The sequence below is a fragment of the Macaca nemestrina genome, chromosome X (genome assembly GCF_043159975.1).
Source record: "Macaca nemestrina isolate mMacNem1 chromosome X, mMacNem.hap1, whole genome shotgun sequence".
NCBI lineage: Eukaryota > Metazoa > Chordata > Mammalia > Primates > Cercopithecidae > Macaca > Macaca nemestrina.
This window is the reverse complement of record NC_092145.1, coordinates 119,046,938-119,068,364: the sequence shown is the minus strand read 5'-3', so window position 1 is coordinate 119,068,364 and position 21,427 is coordinate 119,046,938. Positions and strand designations below refer to the sequence as shown.

The following is a 21,427-nucleotide window of genomic DNA, read 5'->3' as shown; positions in this document are numbered from 1 at the left end:
AATTAGCCGGGCGTGGTGGCGGGCGCCAGTAGTCCCAGCTACTTGGGAGGCTGAGGCAGGAGAATGGCGTGAACCTGGGAGGCGGAGCTTGCAGTGAGCTGAGATCGTGCCACTGCACTCCAGCCTGGGCAACAGAGCGAGACTCCATATAAAAAAAAAAGCTGGTTGTTGGCCAGGTGCGGCGGCTCATGCCTGTAATCCCAGGAGTTTGGGAGACCAAAGTGGGTGGATCACCTGAAGTCAGGTGTTCAAGACTAGCCTGGCTAACATGGTGAAACCCCGCCTCTACCAAAAATACAAAAAAATTAGCCAGGTGTGGTGGCAGGTGCCTGTAGTCCCAGCTACTTGGGAGGCTGAGGCAGGAGAATCACTTGAACCCAAGAGGTGGAGGTTGCAGTGAGCCAAGATGGCGCCACTGCACCCCAGCGTGGGCAACAGAGCGAGACTCCATCTCAAAAAACACCACCACCACCAACGACAACAAAAAGCTCATTGTTATAAGAGCAAAAGAAACCCATACAATTTAGTTAATTTGAGTAGTATTATACATGTTCTTATTACCCAGATAACATATGTTACCACAGTACCTAAACTACGTCCTATAGATATTTGCTGTCATTTGGGGTTGCTTCCATCTGTAGGTCTTGTTCTGTTGAGCTGCCCCGAGCCACTCCCAGCAGCTCTGTTCTAGGACTGCACGTAAATGTTATCATATAGGCTGTGTGCAGTGGCTTACGCCTGTAATCCCAGCACCTTGGGGGGCCGAGGCAGGTAGATCTCCTGAGGTCAGGAATTCGAGACCAGCATGACCAACATGGTGAAACCCCATCTCTACTAAAAATACAAAAATTATCTGGGTGTGGTGGTGGGTGCCTGTAATGCCAGCACTTCGGGAGGCTGAGGAGGGTGGATCATGAGGTCAGGTGTTTGAGACCAGGCTGCAACATGGTGAAACCTCGTCTCTACTAAGAGTACAAAAATTAGCCAGGCATGGTGGTGTGTGCCTGTAATCCCAGCTACTCGGGAAGCTGAGGCAGGAGAATTGCTTGAACCCAGGAGGCAGAGGTTGCAGTGAGGTGAGATTGCACCACTATACTCCAACCTGGGTGACAAAGTGATACTCCATCTTTGAAAAAAAAAAAAAAAAGAAAAAAAAAAAGAAAAAAAATGTCATTGTATAGTATGTTTCTTTTGTGTCAAGTTTCTTTTAACATGTTTTTATTGCTTGTAGTTTGTTCCTTTTATTGCTGAGTAGTATTCTACTCTACAAATAAATTATAATTTATTTCTCCATTCTACTGTTGGGTAATTTCTACTTTTTATCAATTATAAATTAGCCTTTATGAACATTCTTCTATAGTCTCTTTGTGGACTTTTTTTTTTTTTTTTTTTTTTTTTTCATTTTTCTTGGGCAAATACTTAGGAGTGGAATTGCTGAATCACATGACAGGCATATGTTTAGCTTTAATAGATATTGCCAAAGTTTTACAAAGCTATGGAACTATTTTACACTCCCATCAACTATGCGAAAGAATCTAGTTGTTCTCCATCCTCATCAACATCTGGGGTTACCAGTCTTTTGAATTTTAGCATTCTAGTGAATGTGTAGGGAAATCTCACTGTAGTTTTAATTTGCATTTCTCTGATGCCTAATGACGCTGAGCACCTTTTCATGTGCTTAATGGCCATGTAATATATTCTATTTTTTTTTTTTTCGAGACAAGGTTTCACTCTGTCACCCAGGATGGAGTGTGGTGGTGCCATCTCAGCTCACTGTGGCCTCTGCCTCCTGGGTTCAAGTGATTCTCCTGCCTCAGTCTCCTGAGTAGCTGGGATTACAGGCACCCTCTACCATGTCTGGCTAATTTTTGTATTTTTAGCAGAGATGGGGTTTTGCCATGTTGGCTGGGCTGTTCTCGAACCCCTGACCTCAGGTGATCTGCCCACCTCGGCCTCCCAAAGTGCTGGGATTACAGGCGTGAGCCACCGCACCCGGCCTATTCTTTTGTCAAGCATTCAAGTCTTTTATCCATTTTTAAAAATAAATTTTTAAAAATTTTCTTCGTCTTCTTCACTGGCAAAGTGAAAGCAATCACCCATTTTTACTTGTCTTTTCATTATTCATTTGTAGGAGTTATTTTTACATTCTGTATAGTCATATATATAAGACATACCTACATACATACAATTAATATTTAAAGTGTATCCTCATGAAACTATCACCACAATCAAGATAATGAACATATCCATCACCCCCAAGAATCATGCCCCATTATAACCTCTCCCTCCTACCCTTCTCTGCCTCCCTACTCATCCCCAGGCGACCCCTGATCTTTGTTACTATAGATTAGTTTGCAGTTTCTAGAATTTTATGTAAGTGGAATCACACAATATATACTCTTTCTTTTTTTGGTCTGGCTCCTTTCACTCGGCAGAATTATCACGATTCATCCATGTTGTAGGTATCAATAGTCATTCCTTTTTTTGGCAATTTTAACATTATTTTTTTCTCTTTCATTTTTTAAAATTTCCATAGGTTTTTTGGGAACAGGTGGTATTTGCTTACATGAGGAAGTTCTTTAGTGGTGATTTGTGATATTTTGGTGCACTCATCACCTGAGCAACAAACACTGAAACCAAATTATAGTCTTATCCCTCACCCCCCTCCCACCCTTTCCCTCTGAGTCCCCAAAATCCATTGTATCATTCTCATGCCTTTGCATCCTCATAGCTTAGCTCTTACTTATGAGTGAGAACATATGGTGTTCGGTTTTCCATTCCTCAGTTACTTCACTTAGAATAATAATCTCCAATCCCATCCAGGTTGCTGTGAATGCCATTAATTTATTCCTTTTTATGGCGGGGTAGTATTCCATCACATATATATACCACAGTTTCTTTATCCACTTGTTAACTGATGGACATTTGGGCTGGTTCCATATTTGTGCAATTGCGAATTATGCTGCTATAAACATGTGTGTGCAAGTATCTTTTTCATATAATGACTTCTTTTCCTCTGGGTAGACACCCAGTAGTGGGATTGCTGGATCAAATGGTTCTACTTTTAGTTATTTAAGGAATCTCCACACTGTTTTCCATAGTGGTTGTACCAGTTTACATTCCCACCAGCAGTGTAGAAGTGTTCCCTGTTCACCACATCCACACCAACATCTACTATTTTTTGATTTATTGATTATGGCCATTCTTGCAGGAGCAAGGTGGTTTTGCATTATGGTTTTGATTTGCATTTCCCTGATCATTAGTGATGTTGAACATTTTTTCTTTTTTCTTTTTTTTCCTGAGACAGAGGCTCACTCTGTCATCCAGGCTGGAGTGCAGTAGTGCGATCTCAGCTCACTGCAACCTCTGCCTCCTGGGTTCAAGCAATTATCCTGCCTCAGTTTCCCAAGTAGCTGGGATTACAGGTACAGGCCACCACGCCTAATTTTTGTATTTTCATTAGAGACAGGGTTTCACCATGTTGGCCAGGCTGGTCTTGAACTCCTGATCTTGTGATCCACCCACTTCATCCTCCCAAAGTGCTGGGATTACAGGTGTGAGCCTCCGTGCCTGGCCAAGCATTTTTTCATGTTTCTTGACCATTTGTACATCTTTTTTTGCGAACTGTCCAATAGTCATTCCTTTTGATTGCTGAGTGATATTCCATTGTATGGCTATATCATTTGTTTGCCCATTCAACTCTTTTTTTTTTGTTTTTGTTTTTGAGATGGAGTCTCACTCTGTTGCCCAGGCTAGAGTGCAGTGGCGCAGTCTTGGCTCACTGCAAGCTCCACCTCCCGGGTTCACGCCATTCTCCTGCCTCAGCCACCCAAGTAGCTGGGACTACAGGCGCCCGCCACCATGCCCAGCTAATTTTTGTAGTTTTAGTAGAGACAGGGTTTCACCTTGTTAGCTAGGATGGTCTCGATCTCCTGACCTCGTGATCCGCCCGCCCTGGCCTCCCAAAATGCTGGGATTACAGGGGTGAGCCACCGTGCCCAGCCAGTAGTCTTTTATATTTAGTAGCATACTTAGCATTTCCATTGCTTTTTCATCACTCTTTATTCCTTCCTGTAGACCTAATTTTCATCTACCAGCATTTTCCTTCAGACTGAAGAATGTCTTCATTTTTTGTGCAGAAGATCTGCTGGAGAAGAATTTTCTCAGATTTTGTTTATCTGAAAGTATCTCTATTGCCCTTCATTTCTGAAGATATTTTCACTGGAGAGAGACAGAATTCTAGGGTGCCAGATTTTGCTTTTCATTCGGTGCTTAAAGGGCACTAATCCCTTTTTTTTTTTTAAAGACAAGGTCTGGCTCTGTGGCCCAGGCAGGAATTCAGTGGCATGATCTCCACTTACTGCAACCTCTGTATCCTGGGCTCAAGCGATCCTCCCACCTCAGCCTCCCAAGTAGCTGGGACTCAAGCGATCCTCCCACCTCAGCCTCCCAAGTAGCTGGGACTATGCCACCACACATAGCTAATTTTTGTATTTTTTGGTAGAGACAGGGTTTTGCCATGTTGCCCAGACTGGTCTCAAACTCCTGGGCTCAAGCGATCCACCCACCTCGGCCTCTGAAAGTGCTAGGATTACAGGCATGGGCCACTGTGCCTGGCCACTAATCCCATTCTTGATCATCCACTCTCATGACCTAAGCACCTCTGAAAGTCTCCATCTCCTAATACCATCACTTTGGGGGTTAGAATTTCAACACATAAATTTGGAAGGCGGATATAAACATTCAGACCGTAACTGTGATTCTCTTTTACTGTTTTTTACCCTATGTAACATGTCTTTTTGTTTTGGATACTTTTAAGAATTTTCTATCTTTATTTCTCAGCAGTTTGGCTATGATGGGCCGTGTGTGTGTGTGTGTGTGTGTGTGTGTGTGTGTGTGTGTGTGTGTATGTGTTTTATGTTACTTGGGGCTTGCTAAGCTTCTTGTTTTAATCAAATTTGGAAACTGTCATCAATTATCTTTTAGCCATATTCTGTATCTTCTCTCCTCTGAGACTCCACATACATGTATATTAGTCTAATTGCTTGATATTGTTCCACAGGTCATTGAGGCTCTGATAATTTTTCCCCCCGTCCTTTTTTCCCCCCGTCCTTTTTTTTTTTTCTCTCTGTGCTTCACTTTGGTGAATAACTATTGGCCTCTCTTCAAGTTTATGAAGATTTTCTTCTGCAGTGTCTAATCTGCTATATATCTTATTCAATAATTTTTAAAATTTTAGCTATTGTCTTATTTCAGTACTAAGATTTCTACTGGGTTCCTTTTTAGAGTTTCCATACCTCTTCTAAAATTCAGATTTCCTATGTCTTTGCCCATGATACCCATCTTTTCCTGTAAATTCCTTAACATATTTATAGCAAATCTTTGCTTGGTAATTCCAACATGCAGGTTGTCTGTGAATCCGCTTCTGCTGTTTGTTTTTGTTTTTGTTTTTTGAGACAGAGTCGCGCTCTGCCGCCCAGGCTGGAGTGCAGTGCAGTGGTGTGATCTCAGCTCACTGCAAGCTCCTCCTCCCGGGTTCACGCCATTCTCCTGCCTCAGCCTCCCGAGTAGCTGGAACTACAGGCGCCCACCACTACGCCCGGCTAATTTTTTTGTGTTTTTAGTACAGACGGGGTTTCACTGTGTTAACCAGGATGGTCTCGATCTCCTGACCTCGTGATCCGCCTGCCTCGGCCTCCCAAAGTGCTGGGATTACAGGCGTGAGCCACCGCGCCCGGCCTGTTTTTTTTTTTTTTTCTTCTTGATAAGTGTCATGTTTGCTGCTTCTTCACATGTCTAGTAGTATTTGGTTGTATACTGGATACTGTGGATGGCGGTGGTAGAAACTCTGGATTCTCTTGTCTTCTGTTGAAGAGTGTAGAATTTTGTTCTGGCATTCAGTTAAATTACTGGCAGATCATCTTGATCCCTGAAAGGCTTGGTTTTAGGCTTTTTAAGGGTAGGCCTACTTGAGTTTTGCCCTTAGTCCTGGGAAATGGTCTTCACTCCTGAGGCATGGTCCTTTGGGGTTTCAGTGGAAAGCTCAAGGTATTTGACAAGTTCCTCTAACTTGGCGTACCTTGAACTTTTTTTTTTTTTTTAAAGACAGAGCCTTGCTCTGTTGCCCAGCCTAGAGTGCGGTGGCATGATCTCAGCTCACTGCAATTCTACCTGTAGCCCCAACTACCTGCCCACCGAGTAGCTGGGACTACAGGTGCCCGTCACCACACCCAGCTAATTTTTTTTGTATTTTTAGTAAAGATGAGGTTTTACCATGTTGGCCAAGCTGGTCTCAAACTCCTGACCTCAAGTGATCTGCCTGCCTTGCCCTCCCAAAGTTCTGGGATTATAGGCCTGAACCACCACGCCCAGCCAGGACCTTGAACTCTTAAACTGCCTCCTGTCACTGGGCAATTGCTAAAATCTGTGTTTAGGTCTTTCGGTGTTTAGTTCTTGCTTTCCCCTTGGGCTCCTTGGAGTCATCCCACACATATGCCCTTCAGAACTCAGTCAAAGACATAAGGGGAACCTGTATACCAACTTTGTGGCTCCTCTTTTGAGGCTCCCTATTTTCCATGTTTTCCCTCCTCAATTTCCAGCCACTGTGGCAGCTATAAATGCTGATCTCTAAGCTGTCAGCTCAGCTTGCTTTCTCCTTTAGCTTCACTCCCCATGTGCTGTGTGGACTTGAAAATGCCCTGAGAGAGCCGGGCCCAGAGGCTCACGCCTGTGATCCCAGCACTTTGGAAGGCTGAGGCAGGAGGATCTCTTGAGGTCAGGAGTTCAAGACCAGCCTCGGCAACATAGTGACACCTTGTCTCTACAAAACATTAGCTGGGCATGGTGATACATACTTGTAGTCCCAGCTACTTGGGAGGCTCAGGTGAGAGGATTACCCTAGCCCAGGGAGGTCAAGGCTGTGGTGAACCGAGACTGCACCACTGCACTCCAGCGTGGGCAACAGAGAGAAGAGACCTTGCCCCCCCCCCAAAAAAAAAAAAAAAAAGAAAGAAAATGTCTTGAGAGGAAAAATCAGTTAGATGCACATCTCACCTAGTTTGTGTCTCTTCTTTGAAGGGTTGCATCAACTCTGATTGCCTGTTTTGGTTGTTCTCTGGGGCTTTAAAACAATTTTTTTTTTTTTTGAGACAGAGTTTCTCTCTTGTAGCCCAGGCTGCAGTGCAATGGCACTATCCTGGCTCACTGCAACCTCTGCCACCCAGATTCAAGCAATTTTCCTGCCTCAACCTCCTGAGTAGCTGAGATTACAGGTGCCCGCCAACATGCCTGGCTAATTTTTTTTTTTTTTTTGTAGTTTTAGTAGAGACAGGGTTTCGCCATGTTGGTGGCCAGATTGGTTTTTTTTTGTTTTGTTTTTCTTTTAGATGGATTTTTGCTCTTGTTGTCCAAGCTGGAGTGCAATGGCATGATCTTGGCTCACTGCAACCTCCACCTCCCGGGTTCAAGTGATTTTCCTGCCTCAGCCTCCCGAGCAGCTGGGATTACAGGTGCCCGCCACCATGCCCAGCTATTTTTTTTTTTTTTTTGTAATTTTAGTAGAGACAGGGTTTTGCCATGTTGGCCAGACTGGTCTTGAACTCCTGACCTCAGGTGATTCGCCTGCCTCGGCCTCCCAAAGTGCTGGGATTACAGGTGGGAGCCACCACACCCAGCTGGCCAGACTAGTCTTGAACTCCTGACCTCAAGTGATCCGCCCACTTCAGCCTCCCAAACTGCTGGGATTACAGGCGTGAACCACCACGCCCAGCTAAAACAATTTAAAAATATACATATTTTGTCCAGAGTCTACCATAGATAGCAGTGGGAATGTTAGTCTGATAGAAGCTACTCTGCCATGATCACAGTATAACTCATCCACATATATTATTATTAAAAGAATTTTTTTTTGGTGCCTTGCTTTTCTGGCTCACTAAACATATACTTAGTCTTCATACTGAACAAACCAATACAGTTTTGCTGTCAGTTCTGATAATTTACTTGACTTATTATTATTATTATTAATTATTTTAGATGGAGTCTTGCTCTATCACCCAGGCTGGAGTGCAGTGGTGCAATCTTGGCTCACTGCAACCTCTGCCTCCTGGGTTCAAGCGATTCTTGTGCATCAGCCTCCCGAGTAGCTGGGGTTACAGGCATGCGCCACTGCACCTGGCTAATTTTTGTATTTTTAGTACAGACAGGGTTTCACCATGTTGGCCAGGCTGGTCTCGAACTCCTGACCTCAGGTGATCTGTCCGCCTCTGCCTCCCAAAGTGCTGGGATTACAGGCGCGAGCCACCGTGCCCAGCGACTTAATTTATTACTTTTTGGGGGGACAAGGTCTTTTTCTGTTGTCCAGGCTGGAGTTCAGTGGTCCAATCATAGCTCTCTGTAACCCTGAACTCCTGGGCTCAAGTAATCCTCCTGCCTCAGCCTCCTGAGGGGTACTGTTTGCTCTCCTGCAGGAATTTCAGATAGAGCTGCCCCTGATCACGAAATAAACATTGTGCATCTACCATGCTGCCTTTTCCATTGGTCCCCAAGATTGGGCTTGGGGCCTCTGGCTTCCACAGGGTAGCAGGCCACGACATTCTACCTTTTTTTTTTTTTTTTTTTTTTTTTTGAGACAGTCTCACTCTGTCACCCAGGCTAGAGTATAGTGATGCAATCTCGGCTCACTGCAACCTCTTCCTCCTGGGTTCAAGCAATTCTGCTTCCTCAGCCTCCCGAGTAGCTGGGATTACAGGTGCATGCCACCACACCCGGCTAAGTTTTGTACTTTTAGTAGAGACAGGGTTTCACCATGTTGGCCAGGCTAGTCTCGAACACCTGACCTTAGGTGATCCACCCACCTCTGCTTCCCAAAGTGCTGGGATCACAGGCGTGAGCCACTGTGCCCAGCCTCATGACATTCTACTTTGCTGCAGGTGGCAAGCCTACTGGTGGGTTTTGAAGTCTTTATCTGATCCTCCATTCAAATGCTCAGAACGAAAGTAATTTATAAACAACTTACTCTCCCATGATGATGTAAAAAAGGTTCTAGCAGGCAAGGACTGGTGAACGGAACTTAACTGCAGAGTGTCTATAATTAATTCTTTTGAGATGTGCAAGAAGGTCATTGATTTTATTTAGTATGCTGTCCTTTTGGCTTAATTTTAGTGACTGTTAAAGAAAAAAAATTAATTGATAGGCTTTTCTTTCATTCCCAATCTCCTGCTCCCTAATTCTCCCTCCTCCTTGAGGCATAATTTACTCAATGGGGATGTTCAGGAATTGAATTCTTCTGGTGAGAGGAACTACAGTAGCACCAACAGAAATATAACACAAGCCACATGTTTAAAAATTCTGAGCAGTCACATTAAAAAAAGGTAAAAAGAAACAGTTAACATTAATTTTAATATTTTATTTAACCCAATATATCTAAAATACCATTGTAACATGTAATCAGTATAAAAATCATTGATGCAGCTGGGTGCGGTGGCTCACACCTATAATCCCAGCACTTTGGGAGACCGAGGTGGGCGGATCAACTGAGGTCAGGAGTTTGAGACCAGCCTGGCCAACATGGCAAAACCCAATTAGCTGGGTGTGGTGGCACCTGTAATCCCAGCTACTTGGGTGGCTGAGGCAGAAGAATCACTTGAACCTGGGAGGTGGAGGTTGCAGTGAGCCGAGATAGCGCCATTGTACTCTAGCCTGGCGACAGAATGAGGACTCAGTCTCAAAAAAAAAAAAATCACTGATGCAGTATTTTACTCTTTTTAAGTCTTTGAGATCTGGTGTGTCTTCTATATGCATAGCACATCTCAATTTGGGTTAGCCACTTTTCAAATGCTCAGTAGCCCATGGGGCTAGTGGCTACTGTATTGGGCAGTGCAGGTCTAGAGGGTAAGCTACAGCAATGCCCTCGGAGATCCTCCAGGGCCTGCAGACAACAAACCCTCAAGGCCACATTCTAGTGTTTCCTGACCAAACTGAGGGTGGGGTTGCTATTGCTCACAGCCCAATAATGAGATGCAGATGAACTGGGAAAGGAGGGAGTTTTTATTTCTGTAACTGGTTACATGGAAAAGGTCTGGAAAATATATCCAGACCAACTCAAAATTACAAAGTTTTCCAGAGCTTATATACCTTCTTTTTTTTTTTTTTTTTTTTTTTTTTTTTTGAGACGGAGTCTCGCTGTGTCGCCCAGGCTGGAGTGCAGTGGCGCGATCTCGGCTCACTGCAAGCTCCGCCTCCCGGGTTCACGCCATTCTCCCGCCTCAGCCTCCGAGTAGCTGGGACTACAGGTGCCCGCCACCACGCCCGGCTAGTTTTTTGTATTTTTAGTAGAGACGGGGTTTCACCATGTTAGCCAGGATGGTCTCGATCTCCTGACCTCGTGATCCACCCGCCTCGGCCTCCCAAAGTGCTGGGATTACAGGCTTGAGCCACCGCGCCCGGTCTTTTTTTTTTTTTTGAGATGGAGTTTCACTCTTGTCACCCAGGCTGGAGTGCAATGGCATTATCTCAGCTCACTGCAACCTCTGCTTCCCAGGTTCAAGCAATTCTCCTGCCTCAGCCTTCCGAGTAGCTGGGATTACAGGTGCCCACCACCATGCCTGGCTAATTTTTGTACTTTTAGTACAGACGGAGTTTCACACATATTGGCCAGGCTAGTCTCGAACTCCTGACCTCAGGTGATCTGCCCACCTTGGCCTCTCAAAGTACTGGGATTACAGGCGTGAGCCACCGCACCTGACCCAGAGTTTATACACCTTCTAAGCTATATGTCCACGTGTATGTGTGCATTCATCTAAAGGCATAAGTGATTAACTTCTTTTACTCTGTAACTAAAATCTGAGTTTTGAAGACCTTCCTCTGGAGCCTCAGTAAATTTACTTAATCTAGATGGGTCCAGGTGCTGGGGTGACTACCCTTATCTTGTCTCCTGCTAAATCATGGAGGTTTGGGGAGTTCCTTCAGACCCCCAATAAACTTGTTTGTGGAGGTCTGGGGAGTTTAGACCCCCAGTAAAACTTGTTTAATCCTAAATGGGTCCTGTTAAGAATTATTTCATTATCTTGTCATGCTTTAAGGCCCAGGAAAGGCCTGGGCAAAACTCTTTTTGGGCTTTTGTTACCTTCCAGTCTTTGTATAAGGGCACTGGCTTTTATATATATATATATATATATATATATATTTTTTTTTTTTTTCCTGGGGTAACTGGTTCTTTAGAAGGAGGGGAGCACTGGGGAGTATCTTCAGGGTGGCTGAACTTTGCAACCTCTTTAATAAACAACTTCCCCCTGTAAAGTCTGTCCTCCTTTATCACCACACCCCGATGCCCCAGTCTTCAGGAAATGGCATCAGGCCCATATTTCTGTAGAATTCAGAGTTCTGCGAGGTAGAGCATTCCTTCCAATGGGATCTTAGAATTCTTAGAGTTGTAGAATTTTACTGACTAGATTCAGGAGGTCTCAGGAGTCCAGACTTCCTTAAAGCTTGGCTCAAAATTCCAAGGGAGCTCATAACTCCATGGGACCCAGAGTTCCTGGCTCGGGAACATTGGGAGACCTGGGATACAGTGGCTTAGCCTCAAGCATAAAGGTGAACAATATCTTTATGGCTTGAAAGTATATGAAATAATGTCACTACATCAGAGCAGCGCCTCTGCTTGCATACCTATGGGAGTCTGTAGCTGTGACACGTAGAAGTTGGCCACATCCAGGTCAGTGGCTCCAAAGTGGGTGGCCACACGCACACCCTCGTGCAATGTGAAGCTCACCTTACGATTCACCATGGCCAGCAGGCTGCGGAGGTAACGCTCCAGAAGGGCGGCTCAGGCCGCTGCTCCTGGGATTCCAGGGATTCTTGAGCTACGGGACACTCCTGGATTTCAGGAACCTCTGGCTTCAGGGGCAAAGCCACGGCTGAGGCCATCAGGGCCTTGGGGCAGCTGGAGCACAGGCACGGAAAAGGTCACTGGAGCCTGCATTGTCTTGGCGAGGTCCGTGACTACTGGCGCCCCCACTTCTGCCGGCGCCCCGCAGTAGAGGCCCGGGCAGGCCCCGAGCCGCAGAGCCTGGGTTCTGCCCTTGCCACCGCCACCAACACACGTGGTCGCGGGCAATATTATTTATTTAGTTTTGATACGGAGTCTCACTCTGTCGCCCGGGCTAGAGTGCAGTGGTGTGATCTCAGCTCACTGGAACCTCCGCTTCCCGGGTTCAAGGGATTCTCGTGCTTCAGCCTCCCGAGTAGGTGGGATTACAGGCGCCCATCACCACGCCCGGCTAATTTTTGTATTTTTAGTAGAGACGGAGTTTCACCATGTTGCTCAGGCTGGTGTGAACTCCTGAGCTCAGGTGATCCACCCGCCTCGGCCTCCCAAAGTGCTGGGATTACAGGCATGAGCCACTGCGACGGGCCAGCTTTTAATACTTAACCATTCAGTCAGTGCTGAAACAGTTGTTATAGGAGGCCTGCGTTAGTGAAACCTGGCCTGCCACACTGGGAGCACACTAGTGGTGGTACAGGCAGGAGGGAGTTTAGACTGGGGTCAGCTGCAGGGATTGCAGCTGGGTTTTGCTGATTAAGGTAACTGGAAAGCAAAGGAGCGGGTGTCTTAGGTGGATAAACCCGTGTGAGGCCGCGGAGGTGGGAAGAGGCCATGCGCCGGACACAGGATAACTCGGTGGAGGGCCTGCATCCTGCTGCCCGGGCAGGCAGGATTTTTCCTGGGGTGACCTTTGGCTGACTGTTGCTCCTTTTTTCTCTTTTCTCCTCCTTCCCGACCCCCCACCACCCTGTCCCCGCAGTGGTGGTCCTCGGCCTGCCCAGAGCCCGGGCCGTGGGGGCCTGCGCTCGGGCTTGTCCCACCGCCTGCGCCTGCAGCACTGTGGAGCGCGGCTGCTCAGTGCGCTGCGACCGCGCGGGCCTCCTGCGGGTGCCGGCCGACTTCCCGTGCGAGGCGGTCTCCATCGACCTGGACCGGAACGGCCTGCGCTTCCTGGGCGAGCGGGCCTTCGGCACGCTGCCGTCCCTGCGCCGCCTGTCGCTGCGCCACAACAACCTGTCCTTCATCACGCCCGGCGCCTTCAAGGGCCTGCCGCGCCTGGCTGAGCTGCGCCTGGCGCACAACGGCGATCTACGCTACCTGCACGCGCGCACCTTCGCGGCGCTCGGCCGCCTGCGCCGCCTGGACCTAGCCGCCTGCCGCCTCTTCAGCGTGCCCGAGCGCCTCCTGGCCGAACTGCCGGCCCTGCGCGAGCTCGCCGCCTTCGACAACCTGTTCCGCCGCGTGCCGGGCGCGCTACGGGGCCTGGCCAACCTGACGCACGCGCACCTGGAGCGCGGCCGCATCGAGGCGGTGGCCTCCAGCTCGCTGCAGGGCCTGCGCCGCCTGCGCTCGCTCAGCCTGCAGGCCAACCGCGTCCGTGCCGTGCACGCTGGCGCCTTCGGTGACTGTGGCGTCCTGGAGCATCTGCTGCTCAACGACAACCTGCTGGCCGAGCTCCCGGCCGACGCCTTCCGCGGCCTGCGGCGCCTGCGCACGCTCAACCTGGGTGGCAACGCACTGGACCGCGTGGCGCGCGCCTGGTTCGTTGAGTTGGCCGAGCTCGAGCTGCTCTACCTGGACCGCAACAGCATCGCCTTCGTGGAGGAGGGCGCCTTCCAGAACCTCTCGGGCCTCCTCGCCCTGCACCTCAACAGCAACCGCCTCACCGTGCTCGCCTGGGCCGCCTTCCAGCCCGGCTTCTTCCTGGGCCGCCTCTTCCTCTTCCGCAACCCGTGGTGCTGCGACTGCCGCCTGGAGTGGCTGCGGGACTGGATGGAGGGCTCCGGGCGTGTCACCGACGTGCCGTGCGCCTCCCCGGGCTCCGTGGCCGGCCTGGACCTCAGCCGGGTGACCTTCGGGCGCTCCTCCAATGGCCTCTGTGTGGACCCCGAGGAGCTGAACCTCACCACGTCCAGTCCAGGCCCGTCCCCAGAACCAGCGGCCACCACCGTGAGCAGGTTCAGCAGCCTCCTCTCCAAGCTGCTGGCCCCGAGGGTCCTGGTGGAGGAGGAGGCCAACACCACTGGGGGGCTGGCCAACGCCTCCCTGTCCTACAGCCTCTCCTCCCGTGGGGTGGGAGGCGCTGGCCGGCAGCCCTGGTTTCTCCTCACCTCTTGTCTCCTGCCCAGTGTGGCCCAGCACGTGGTGTTTGGCCTGCAGATGGACTGACTGGCCAGAGGGGCAAAGTTTGCTTAACTGGGCTTGAGAGTGTTTGTGGAAAGGGGAGAGGAGACGGGATGGGGGACAGAGGTGAAAATCCCAGTGGAGGGTGAAATGAACCGTTTCCCTCCAGAGATGGCCCCAGGGAGAACACAGGGACATGCCACTCGAGGGGGAGGATGGTATGTATTTCTGCTCTTGTCACACGGGCATCCATTGGAAAAGAACGTGGGCCAAGAATGAACGTGGGCCCTCGGGTGGGAAGACTAGGACTCGGAAGCTTCTAGGGCTTCACATCCCCTCCCCTCCCCTCCCCTCCTCTCCTCTCTCCTCCCCACCCCATCCCACCCCACCCCACCATCTTCCAGGCAACAGTGCCTGCAAGGCCTGAATTAGAGAGACTTCCATTGGCTAAGTAGTTAAGAGCCGTCCGAGTTCTCCTGGCGGGGTAACCCATTATACCCAAGTCCTTTGTTTCCTACCACAATCCTCCTCCTCCTCTCCGGGGACCTGGAAACACTAGGATTCAGGAAGGTGGGCAGGACGTGAGAGAAAGGAGATGGGAGAGAGACTTAAGACAAAGGGTGGCGGTGGTTCCTGGGGTCTGAGATGTTTTAGGAGGCGTTTAAAACAAAGATCCAGTTCATTTACTCCACAGTTATTCCCAGGGCTGGCCCTAGCCACAAAGGAACTTTAGGGCAGGGTAGGGAAAAAAGGGGCAGCAGGGGGTGTGTTTGTGGACAAATAAATTTGTAAAGTCCGAGGATTAAAAAAAAAAAAAGGTTAAACCGGTTTCTGTACTGCTGGACTTTTCAGAGTCTTTCATATGCTAACATTCATTGTGAATCTCCCAGGAGGCCACACAATCCTTTTTTCTTAGCGTTTTGTGGGAAGAATGTCCGGAAGACACAGAGAGCGGGGCAGGGAGGCTCCAGCTTGGATGATTCCATTAGGTGTGGAAATTATTATGGGCTGCACACTACGGCCAAGAGGGAAGGAGGCAGCCAGTAGCTGGGAAAGGGGATTTAGAGATTTCTCAGGTTGGGAGTTGGCCAACTATATTCCCCCAGGCTTGACTGCAAGGGCAAAGGCCAGCCAGGCCTGCAGCAAGCATGCATGGCTCGGGTATGCTGTGTCTGAGGGTGGGGCTACCAAATCCCACCTAGGGGCCCTACCAAACCCAGCTTTTCTCAGGGTTGCAGTGGGAACAAATGGTGTTTGACTGTTCTGTCTGCCTCAGCGTCAGCAGCTCGTTTAGCATAGGCTGCAAGAATAAGGCTTTGCAGGCTGAGTTGCAAATGCTGGCTCTGCTGGCCTGCCGTGCCCATCTCTGTGGTTTGCAGCAGAACTATCCTAAGCTGGTCACAACAGGCAGAGATTCCTGACAGACTGTAAGGCAGTCAAGTCAAGAAAAGTGCATATGCTGCTCACCACTCACCCAGGAACCCAAGCTGTTCTCTACACTGCATGCTATGACTGCATTTGTCAACATTCTGGAAATTGTAATCTTTTTAATGTCCTCTCTGTATTTGAAGAGGTGGGTTTTGAAAACCCACATGAAGGCTGGGCGTGGTGGCTCACACCTGTAATCCCAGCACTTTGGGAGGCTGAGGCAGGTGGATCACGAGGTTAGGAGTTCGAGACCAGCCTGGCCAACAAAGTGAAACCCCATCTCTACTAAAAATACAAAAATTAGCCAGGCATTGTGTCATGCACCTGTAGTTCCAGCTACTTGGGAGCCTGAGGCAGAAGAATCGCTTGAACCTGGGAGGCAGAGGTTGTGGTGAGCCAAGATTGCACTACTGCACTCCGGCCTGGGCAACAGAGCAAGACTCCGTCTCAAAAAAAAAAAGAAGAAAACTCACATGAATTCAGGGTGCACCAAGCTGTCACTTTTTTTTTTTTGAGACGGAGTTTCATTCTTGTTGCCCAGCTTGGAGTACAGTGGCGTGATCTTGGCTCACCACAATCTCTGCTTCCCGGATTCAAGCGATTCTCCTGCTTCAGCCTCCCAAGTAGCTGGGATTACAGGCATGCGCCACCACACCTGGCTAATTTTGTATTTTTAGCTCCATGTTGGTCAGGCTGGTCTCGAACTCCTGACCTCAGGTGATCCGCCTGCCTCAGCCTCCCAAACTGCTGGGATTACAGGTGTGAGCCCCCATGCCCGGCCAAGCTGTCACTTCTTCATGGGGACACTCGTGTGTCTCTGTGTAATACTAAGTATTGGAAATGTCGCACAAAGTACTGCTGAGGACAGGTGTATTCAGATGTTTCAACCATTAATGGTCATTAACTCCATGGGTTTTAAATTTTTAAAAAACCAGACTGGGCACAGTGACTCATGGCTATAATCCCAGCACTTTGGGAAGCTGAGCCAGGAGGATCGCTTGAACTCGGTAGTTTGAGACCAGTGTGGGCAACATAGTGAGACCCCATCTCTACAAAAAAAATAAAAAATTACCTGAGCATGGTGTTGAGCACCAATAGTCCCAGCTATGCAGGAGACTGATGTGGGAGGATGTCTTGAGCCCAGGAAGTTGAGGCTGTGGTGAGCTGTGTTCATACCACTGCACTCCAGCCTGGGTGACAGAGCAAGGCCCTGTCTGGAAAAAAAAAGAAAAAAATTATAGAATAGAAAAGTCACAGAGTATCACGTAATATTATAAGACTAAGTATTGTTTTGTGAAACTTTTTTTTTTTTTTTTTGAGACGAAGTCTCGCTGTGTCACCCAGACTGGAGTGCAATGGCATGATCTTGGCTCACTGCAACCTCCGCTTCCTGGGTTCAAGCGATTCTACTGCCTCAGCCTCCAGAGTAGCTGGGATTACAGGCACTGCCCCACCGTGCCTGGCTAATTTTTGTAGTTTTAGTACAGATGGGGTTTCACTGTGTTGGCCAGGCTGGTCTCGAACTCCTGATCTCGTGATTCGCCTGCCTCAGCCTCCCAAAGTACTGGTATTACAGGCGTGAGCCACCACACCCGGTGAAACTTTTTATTTAATATATATGCATTTGTTAAATTATACATGTATGTGTGTGTGTACTGGGTTACTGTGTACAATTTATATTTTATCGTGGGTTATGGTTAAAATTTCAAAGCCACTAATCTGGAGCATGTGTGATTTTTTCAAACCTACAGAAAAGTTGCAGGAATGAACACTTTGGCCATTCACCTAGGTTTCCCAATTGTTAACATTTTACCATATTTGCTTTTTCTCTCTCTCCGTATTATTATTATTTCTTACTAACAGTTTGAGTTGGTTGCAAACATCATGACCTTTTGCGCCCAGGAGTTTGAGGTTACAGTGAGCTATGATTGCGCCACTGTGCTCCAGCCTGGGCAACAGAACAAGACGTCTTCTCTTAAAAAAAAAAAAAAAAAAAAAAAAAAAAAAAAAGATTCACTCTATATTGAAATTTTTACAGTTATCAAAATTATTAAGCAGTCATTTTTTTTCCTATGGGCTAAAGAGGTTTCTAGGTCATGGCTTGCTTTGGTTTGGTCACAATATTCAAAGCTGGAAACCTGTTGATTGATTGTAATGTTTCAAAGTGAATTTGTTCTCCAAATGTCTTACTTTTGAAAAGCGAGAATCAGATGAGGGCAGAATTGTTGTTTGCTCAAACCGAGTGTCGTGGCCATGGTAACTGAGTGAAGGTCACGAGAATCCTGGAGACCAGATTTCTGCATTGAGGTATCCAGGGAAGTCCATGGCAGACATGCAGCCTGGGTTACTGAGGAACAAGGTGCTGCCTTGAGAGGAATGTCCTTCCTTTCATTTGGAGCGGGTTTGTGAGAGTCAGCCTCAAAATGCTGCTCCGGTTCTGCCTGGGTGGTTAGATGGCCAGCTTTTTAATGGACATTTGCTTGGCTGAATGTTTTTGAAGGAGTATCAGCATTAAAATAGCCTCCAGGGAAACAGGTTTTTATAGAGCTACCCAGCCCAGTAGAACTCTGGGAACGTGGGAGCTACTTACTGCCAAACAGACCCAGAGTTGCTTGGAATGAGTTCCCAGTGAATTTGTGGCCATCATGAGCTCTCGTGAGAAAACAGGGAATGAAGAGTTTCCATTTTGAGTTCATTTAGGCTCTCACCCCATCACTGGCTACATGGTACCTTAAGTAAATAGTAGGTACTATAGATTCTGTTAAGCAAAACTATGTGTATCAGTCAGGATGGGCCATGCTATGCTGTGGTAACAGGTAACTCCCAAAGCTCAGTGGCTTACGGAGGTTTATTTCTTGCTCATGCTACCTGTCCATTGTAGGATCATTAGTGGGGCTCTGCTCATTGTAGCCATTCAGGGACCCAGGCTGACAAAGGATACACCATCTTAGGACATTGTTATTAAACACGAAGCTCTAGGGTTTGCCACAGAAGAGGAGAGCTTGGGAGAGTTGTGTATCACTTTTTTTCTTTTTTTTTTTTCTTTTGATATGAAGTCTGTCTGTCACCCAGGCTGGAGTGCAATGGTGCCATCTAGGCTCACTGCAACCTCTCCCTCCCGGGTTCAAGCAATTCTTCCACCTCAGCCTCCCAAGTAGCTGGGAGGGCACCTGCCATCATGCCCAGCTAATTTTTGTGTTTTTGTAGAGACAGGGTTTCACCATGTTGGCCAGGCTGGTCTTGAACTCCTGACCTCAAGTGATCTGCCCACATCCCAAAGTGCTGGGATTACAGGCGTGAGCCACTGCACCCACCCTGTGCTTCGCTGTTAAATATTTCCACACAGATGTGACACACGTTGCTGCTCAAATCTCATTGACCAAAAAGGTCACATAGCCAGACTTAACTTCACTGAAAAATGGAAACATGATTCCCCTATGAACCCAGGAGAAGGGAACTGGGAATATTAGTGGACACTAGTAGTGCTCCAGGCTGGGTGTGGTGGCTCATTCCTGTAACCCCAGCACTTCAGGAGGCTGAGGCAGGAGGATCACTTGAGACCAGGTGTTTTAGAGTAGCCTGGGCAACACAGCGAGAGCCCATCTCTACGAAAAAAAAAAAAAAAAAAATAGCCAGTTGTGGTGGCACGTGCTTGTAGTCCCAGCTACTAGGAAGGCTGGGGTGGGAGGATCACTTGAGTCCAGGAGTTCAAGGATGCAGGCAGCTATGATAATGTTAGGGTAGGTAGTCAGGCATGAGCAGAGCAGGAGAGGGCTCTCCCCCAACCAGGAATGTCAGGCGACCATCAGGTGATGGGCAGGCAGTTGTTAAGGTGTCCCTCTCAAATAATAATTTGTTGCAGCTGGTATCAGGGAAAGGCAGGCTGCCAAAAGATAGAAAACACCTGAAACTGGTGATCAGCAGCTTCCTCATAAGATCTCAGGAGTTGGCCGAGTGGACTCAAACATGCACACAAAATGGCAAAATGGAGTTTAACCTTCCTCTAGGAACACTGGATTGGTAAGGGAAGAATGCCTCAAGTGAGCATGCGTGCGACTCCAGTAAATGCGCTGTGCATGCAGCCCCTCCCAAGTGCTGTCAGGTCACTGTGCATGCAGGCAGCTGACCCCAAGGGAAGACTCAGGGGAGAAGTAACACAACCCCAAAAGCACGCCAACATAGAAAACCCCAAGTCAAAGGTCACACCATGCACTTGAATCTCTCAAGTTGCCTGCTTGGCCCTCTTCCAAGTCTACTTTACTTCCTTTTGTTCCTGCTCTAAAACTTTTAAATAAACTCTCACTCCTGCTTTAAAACTTGCCTTGGTCTCTCACTCTGCCTTATGCCCCTTAGACAAATTCTTTCCTCTGCAGAGGCAAGGATTGAGTTTGCTGCAGACCCGGGCGGATTCACCACTGCTAACAATCACGGTACTGCATTCCAGCCTGGGTGACAGAGTGAGGCTCCGTCTCTAAAAAACAAATAAAAACCTGTACTTTTCAGAACTGTCAAAAGGAAGAGAGACTTGAAGGGGAAATCTGGTGAGCAATCCGCTAGCCCCCGGCGAGACTTCTGGACACTGTATTTAGCCAATAGGAATGCTATGGCCTCTTTGTATTGGTTCTTTCAAGTTAAGGGAACAGAAAATACAGAGACAAAAGGCTCATATTTTTCCTTTAAAAAATGTTTTCCTTACAAATACTCAACTTATCGTATTCAACTCCCCAGAAGCTTGATCTTTGGAAAATATTCCCCCTTAGCCCTCTGTCTCTTTCCGAGAGGCTCCTCTGTGGTGGTTTCACAACTCAGGTCAACAGCCCCCACACCCACCCGCCTTTGTTAATCTACCACAGTGCCGCCCTCTAGAGGACAATGTCTGCTGGGCACAGCTGTCCTTGGCTGGCTGTCCCTTCTGCCATCCTCAACCTGACCTCAAGGAAGGGAACCCTAGTCCTCTTTGATCCTCAGGCCCAAAGATGGTTTAGGCCCTTGCTTCACAGCCCAGAAGAGAACACCAGGCTGGGAAGTGAATGAGACTTCTCCAAAGGGTTGGTTATAATAGAAGGGAAGTGAAGAGGCCACTGACTAACACTGGACGGGGCTGTTGGCAGAACTGTTAGCCCCCAACCCCCTCAGAGGCCCCTGCAGCTGGCCTAACTTCCCTCCCTACCCACACGCACTGGGAATGCTAAGGCCTCCCTCTGTTTCTGAGGCCAAATTCTCAGGGAAGATTTTTTTTGTCCCCCAGCCTAAAGCCCACCTCACCAGCCCCACACGGGAAACTCTACTCTCCAGGTCGTGGCCCACTTTGTCCTCAGCAGCACTCTCCACAGGATGTCACACATAGTCCTACTGTGTGGGCCATCAGAGCTGCCGAAAGGAGCAGTCAAGTCCAGGTCTCTCACAGGACTGGGCTGATTTGAGGAGTCTTCTGTCTAATTCTCCTCTCTCTGGTCTCAAGCAGCCCCTGGTCTTTGGTGTCTGTCCCCACCGTGGTCTCGGGTATAGGCAGGGGCACCCAGCACTTTGGTGTCTGCCCTCACTGTGGTCTGGGGTACAGACAGGGATGAAGTGCAGCCTCTCCCAGTCAACTTCAGTTCCTGAATGAATGTTATTTCTTTTTTTTTTTTTTTTGAGACTGAGTCTCGCTCTGTCGCCCGGGCTGGAGTGCAGTGGCCGGACCTCAGCTCACTGCAAGCTCCGCCTCCCGGGTTCCCGCCATTCTCCTGCCTCAGCCTCCAGAGTAGCTGGGACCACAGGCGCCCGCCGCCTCGCCCGGCTAGTTTTCTGTATTTTTAGTACAGACGGGGTTTCACCGTATTAGCCAGGATGGTC

At 48.4% G+C, this 21,427-nt stretch overlaps 1 protein-coding gene and 1 pseudogene across 1 annotated transcript; one reads left to right on the top strand and one right to left on the bottom strand.

The window, feature by feature from the left end:
* Positions 1-11,602: 11,602 nt before the first annotated feature.
* Positions 11,603-11,977, bottom strand: LOC105463162 (gem-associated protein 7-like; annotated as a pseudogene).
* A 675-nt stretch (positions 11,978-12,652) lies between these two features.
* On the top strand, positions 12,653-14,510 carry LOC105463168 (nyctalopin). Its single transcript, XM_071088538.1, has 2 exons — positions 12,653-12,707; positions 12,801-14,510. The coding sequence occupies exons 1-2, from the start codon at positions 12,653-12,655 to the stop codon at positions 14,207-14,209; spliced, it is 1,464 nt and encodes a 487-aa protein (XP_070944639.1). The 3' UTR covers positions 14,210-14,510.
* The last annotated feature ends 6,917 nt before the right edge of the window (positions 14,511-21,427 follow it).

Bases quoted from the DNA above. Each gene is read 5' to 3' on its own strand.
- LOC105463168 (XM_071088538.1), top strand. From the start codon at position 12,653: ATGCGCCGGACACAGGATAACTCGGTGGAGGGCCTGCATCCTGCTGCC. The intron at 12,708-12,800 runs GCAGGATTTTTC...CTGTCCCCGCAG, and splicing joins GCATCCTGCTGCCCGGGCAG to TGGTGGTCCTCGGCCTGCCC.